Consider the following 5,827-nt stretch of genomic DNA (forward strand, 5'->3'; position numbering starts at 1 on the left):
TAAGAAGAGAACCTTAACAAGTGAGCGCTCAGTAAATATGGGCTACTAGCAGGTTTTACAGACGTAGATGGCACAACTGGGATTTGAACCCAGGACCTCCTGTCTGCTTCTTCGCTGCCTGATACCTCCAAAATCCAAAGGATTCACAGTTTTAGTGAAGGGCACTCATTGCTCACGTGAGAATACTGAGGTCCAGCTGGGGAAGAGTTTCTTAGTAATCGCTACAACCCAAGACTACTCTTTCTGTTTTGCTCACTTCCTTATCTTGTTTCCCCTTCTCTTCGTTCCTTCGTTCATTCATTCATTCATTCATTCATTTAACCATTCGAGGTCCTGCCCCCAGAGAATCTTGGTTTGGGGCTTATGCTGATCCAGTTAGACCTCAGAGCTTGGTATATGAACATAGCACCTGGCAGGGAGAGTCCAAATATCCACCTCACCAGGGTGCTGCTCACTGTTCACTCCCCCAGCCTCATTCACTCAGCTCAACTTGAGAGCGCGGCACCTGGAGCCACGACCTGGATTCAAATGCCAGCTTCACCACTTAGCTGTATGACCTGGAAAAGTGACAGTTTGTGTGTGTGTGTGCCTCTATTTCCTCGTCTGTAAAATAGGGGTCCTGGGTTGGTGGGAGGCTTTAAGGAGGCAATCTGTCTAGAGTCTTTAGCCAATGGTCTGGCCAGTAGTTAACGTAATAAATGATTTCTTATCATTAATCTTTGCAACTGTCCCAGGACTGAACACGGCGTTCCCCATTTAATAAATTAATAAAACAAAGCTCAGAGTACAGTGTGTTGCCTGAGGTTACACAGCTATAAAGTGCAACTAGGAAGTGTAGCATGTCGCATTTGAACCCCAGTCTCTTTGGCTCCAAGACTACAGTCAGTCGTGGGAAAGGATTGCGCCAACCACTCAACCCCAGAGAAAACGTGAAGCGTGTTAATCTGTAAAACCCAAGCCTGGGAGAGGGGCTTCAGTGCGCGGGGTAATTTGCAGACGCTCCCTGCTGGCGGGGACCGCAAGACCTGTCCTTCAGCCCGGGACCTTCAGCCCAGGACCTTCAGCCCGTCCCGCCGCGGCGGACTGGAGCGGTAGTGGAAGCTGAGGTGGTAACGGCAGCAGGACCGGCTGCAGTGGCTCCTGCGGAGGCGGAACGCCATGTCCGAACCGCTCCCGCGGGGCGCCGACCGCGACCTTTTCCGGGACACGTGGGTGCGGTACCTAGGTGAGTGGGGTGGCGAGGGGCACGGCGACTCCCCTACCTTGTGGCTGGAGAGACAGGGGTCGCCAGGCGCCGGTCAGGGCCCTGGAGAATGTGGAAGGATCGTAGTTCTCATTCTGCATGGGCCAGAGACTGGGCTCAGAGAGGCCTGGGGACTTGCCCAAGGTCACACAGCTCAGGTCGGCCCAGCCCTGCGCTCAGGGTCTCTGCTGGCCAGTCTCCCAGGTGAACGTTCCAGCCCGGCTGGGAGGAACGGAGTGAGTGGGCTGCCCTCTCTGGTATGTCTGGGCCTTGACTGTGGAGTCGGTATCTGGACTCTCATACTGGCTCTATTTGATGCTCGGTTTTCTTTGGGTCATATGGAGATAAATGGTGCCTCTCTCATGGGCTGATAGCTGGAAGGGTAGAATAAGGCACAGGAAAGACTGGCGCAGGGTGAGTGCCTCATCAGTGGACCTGCTGTTTGTCTCTGCATTAGTGCACATGCTCCTAGAACCCAGACTGGGAAGGCAAGGGAATGATAATTGTGACTCTACTCAGCTTCTCCCACAGTGGCCCTAGAGTGGAGATGGACTTCATGGTTGCCTTTTTAAAGAGCGGGAAATAAGCTCAGAGAAATAAAATCACTTATCTAAGGTCACTCAGCTACGTTTTAGCAAGCTGGGATTAGAATTAGTGGCCCCTTGTGGAGCAGCCCGTCCTCCCTCCCCACCACCGGAATTATTCTTATTTTTGGTTTTTTAGACAGAGAGAAGGGGCTGAAGGAGAGAGAGAGAGAGAATCGCGGGGCTCAATCTCATAACCCTGGGATGTGACCTAAGCCAAAATCAAGAGTCAGAAGCTTAATGGACTGAGCCAGCCAGGCGCCCCCCCCCCCACCATCGGAGTGAAATGTCTTCTCCCCAACAGGCTATGCCAATGAGGTGGGAGAGGCATTCCGCTCCCTGGTGCCCACAGCTGTGGTGTGGCTGAGCTATGGTGTGTCCAGCTCCTATGTACTGGCCGATGCCATTGACAAGGGCAAGAAGGCGGGAGCTGTGAGTGTTGGCTTGCCCCCCACCCCCCCACCCTAGTCCACTCCCTTTGTGATTCCGTCCACAGCCAGTGTTTGCTACAATGCCCAGTGGGACAGTCTAATCCTTACTACCTTGCCTGTTGCGATCCATACCCCAGTCCTGTTTGTAGGGTAGCGCCCCCTGCCCCCAGCCCTGCATGTGCCCTAACCTGTACCCCAGTTCTGGTTGTGGATGAGTTCACGCTCAGCCCTGAATTGGGACAGTCCAGAACCTGACACTAGTGTGGTTCTGTCCCCACCCATACCCCCCACTGGCCACTTACCTCCCCTGGTCCAGCCTTACGCCCCTTGTCCACAGGGTTTCCCACCTTTGCTCCTGCTGGATTAATTCTCTCTTCTCCCTACCAGGTACCATGCCCTGAAGCGGGCCGCAGCACCAGGGTGACCGTGGCTGTGGTGGACACTTTCGTGTGGCAGGCTCTGGCCTCTGTGGCTATCCCAGGCTTCACTATCAACCGTGTGTGTGCTGCCTCTCTCTACATCCTAGGCACCACCACCCGCTGGCCTCTGTCCGTCCGCAAGTGGACCACCACTGCACTGGGGCTTCTGGTCATCCCTGTCATCATCCACCCCATTGACAGGTGGGTGCCCCTTCCAGCCTCAGGGATCCTCTGAGAGACGTGGGGTGTCCCCACTTTGCACAGGACAAGAGCAGCACGGGCAGGGCTGGCAGAACAGGCTTCTGAGGCAGAAAGAACGGTCTGTGCCTGTGTTCTGGCAGGCACCTAAGCAGTAAAGGTACGGGCGGAGCCTTGAGGGTATAGGACACAGGACCAGTAAATTCTAGAAAGAAACCCTAGTGTTACAGAACAATGAGAGGCAGGCAAGATCAGGTGCACATTGGAGGGGATGGGTTTGGGGAGATTTTGGTGACAGAAGCCCGACGGAAACTAGGTTAAGGAAAATAAGAATGAATTGTTTCATGAAACTGAGAAGTCCAGAGTTAATGCTGCTTTCAGGCATGGCTGGATTGAGGCACCCACATGGGGTCATTGGGGTCTTGGTCTCCCCATCCTGCTTTGCCCTTTTTCCCACACCATCCCATGTTGGTTTCACTCGCTTTCCCCACATGGGAGCAGAGATGGCCTCCAGCAGCTCCTAGCCTCCTCCCCACCAGCTTAGCAAGCCCCATAGGAAGCTTCTCGTAGTTGACCGAAAAAATCCCAAGGAAGGCTGTCATTGGTCTGTTCTGGCCTGAGTGCCCACCCCTGAGCCATTTTCTGTTTTCTGATTGGCCACACTTGGGTCACATGCCTGCTCTTAGAACCAGAGAACAAGGCCAACTCAACCAGACCTGTGTAGAGTGGGAGGAGCAGGCGTTTCCCAAGGGAACACAGCTGACCCAAAGACCCTAAGTGAGCCTTTTACCCTCTCTGTGCCTCAGTTTCCCCAGCTGAATAAAGAAAAGGGTGATGTCTGCCACCTGGATGGCACTCATGTCCTGTGTCTAGGAATCCCTTTCCTAGCCCTGACCTCCTACCTCCCATTCCCCCTCTAGCTCCCAGGGCTCACTTGCTCATTCCTGTCCACCACAGGTCAGTGGACTTCCTCCTGGACTCCAGCCTACGCAAGCTCTACCCCTCAGTGGAGAAGCCCAGCTCCTCCTGACCCCACCTGGGTACCTGGCCTGTGGGTTGGCCCACTTCCTGCTCTGGTCCAGCTTCTTCCTCCTGCCAGGGGATCTGGATGCCTTGCTCCCTGGGGTCTGAGGCCCTGGCATCTGGGCATGTTTGAGCCAGATGGAGACTGAGAGACAGAGGTCTCAAGGAGCAGCAGCTGCAGTGACTCACAGAAAGGGAGACCTGACCCTCATCTGCTTCCGTGGAATCCGTGATACTGAGGGCAAGCAGACCTGTCTTTTGATATGAAGGTAACCTCCTCCCATGGAGGATAAGCAGACAGAAGCCCAGACAGGGCAAGGAATATAGGTGGCCAAGATCGCTTAGCAAGCTGGGGACCCAGGAGTCCCGGTGGCTCGGCCCCGTGGCAATGTGGCTGGACTGAAGAGCAGCAGACACGCGGAGAAATGCAGGGGGTGCTGTCGCGGGCACCCTGAGGACTGATTCTCTAGCTGGCCCACCCCTGGTGCAGGACCTACTCAGGCCTAGCTGGAAGGCAGGATGGCCCCTGGCCCAATAAATCCTCAAGAAGTTGAGTTCTCTTATCCTTTTCTCCTGTGGATGAGCAGGGGTGTGGTGGTGGGGAGCAGGCCCAGGGGCCCTCAGAGGTAGAGGCTGACTTCTCCAGCCACACGTGGCTCACAGTATGTCAGGTACCCCTCACCCACCGATGCTCCCCTGCAGATTCCGGGGATCCCACCCTCGGTGCTGCCAGCCTCCCTTGGACGTTGACCTCTCTGCAAGCCTGCTAAAGCACTGACACCTTTGAAAGGGTTACCACCTGAGCCTGAAGGTGCCGGAGGTGAAGACAGCCCCCTTACGAGTATCACATGAGATTCCCAGGAGGAGACTCAGGAGCCTTGGAGAAAAGGGAGTGACCCAGGAGGCTGTCCCTAGGAGCACTGAAGGGGGCATTCCTCCTCGATTCTGGGCCAGGTCCATTTTTGGCTGCTAACAACTCGGAGGGGTAGAGAGATGGGCAGCCTGGGTGCACACTTGGGGGCTGACCCATCCCCTGTAAGTCCCCAGCCAGGTGCAGAGTGACCCGCTGCACCTGGCTGGGGACTTACAGGGGCCAAGGGACCGGGCAGGATTGCTGGTGTGACCGGATGAGGGCTCAGGTGGTGGCTCGTGCTCTGGGGATGTCTGTAGCTACAGGGCGCATCTGATGGCTGGGGGTCTCTGACGATGGGCCTTTCTCTGCTGCTCTTCTCATCCCATAGCCACTGGTTCCTTTCCCTGGCCCCCCTTGACCTCTGCCCAGTCTGCCACCGCTACCTTAAGTGCTCTGAGTCCCCTGGTAGGCACCTCTCCAGTTCTGCACCTTCCCATCTCCCCACTGGGGTCGACCCACACCTGCATCCCTGTGACACCTGGGCTCTGACACCGGTTCCCTGCTCACTTAGTCTCTACCTTGGTCACTGACATCATGGTGTAAACATGTTCTTTTCTTTCCTCAGGACAACTTTCTCTGAACTTTCAGTATCAGTGAGCAGAAACTGGTCAGAAGGTTAGAGGTGTGTAGAGGTTGGCTGGGTGGCTGGCTTCAAGCCTTCTGGTGGGATATCTATCTTTGTCTTCCCTTTGTCTCTGGGAAGTCTACTGAGAAGGTTTCCCACCAGATGATCTGGTCCTCTGAACTGAGTCAGGCTTCTGACTCCAGGGGGTGCAGAGATGAGGAAGGGAGTCCTTTTCCAAAACCTGGGCCCTTTTTGGGGTCCCCTTCATAGTGGGAGACATGGGGTCCCAGGCTCAGGGGCCCCCTGGCAAATCCCAGCAGAACCTGGTTCTGGCTTCTTCCTTCCCTCCTTCTCCCACTTGGCCCCCATTCATGGCCTGCCAGGGTGAAGCCCAAAACCTCAGGGAAGTTAGCTGTGAGCTCCCTCACCCCATCCTGAAAGCCACTCACCG

The 5,827-nt window shown here is 55.5% G+C and overlaps 1 protein-coding gene across 1 annotated transcript; it reads left to right on the forward strand.

Annotated features, from left to right (window-relative positions):
* The first annotated feature begins 809 nt into the window (after positions 1–809).
* Positions 810–4,452, forward strand: MTFP1 (mitochondrial fission process 1). The gene is made up of 4 exons (XM_046024292.1): positions 810–1,225; positions 2,132–2,259; positions 2,646–2,878; positions 3,833–4,452. The coding sequence occupies exons 1-4, from the start codon at positions 1,159–1,161 to the stop codon at positions 3,903–3,905; spliced, it is 501 nt and encodes a 166-aa protein (XP_045880248.1). The 5' UTR covers positions 810–1,158; the 3' UTR covers positions 3,906–4,452.
* The last annotated feature ends 1,375 nt before the right edge of the window (positions 4,453–5,827 follow it).

This window comes from Meles meles, chromosome 12 (assembly GCF_922984935.1).
Source record: "Meles meles chromosome 12, mMelMel3.1 paternal haplotype, whole genome shotgun sequence".
NCBI classification, from domain to species: Eukaryota; Metazoa; Chordata; class Mammalia; order Carnivora; family Mustelidae; genus Meles; species Meles meles.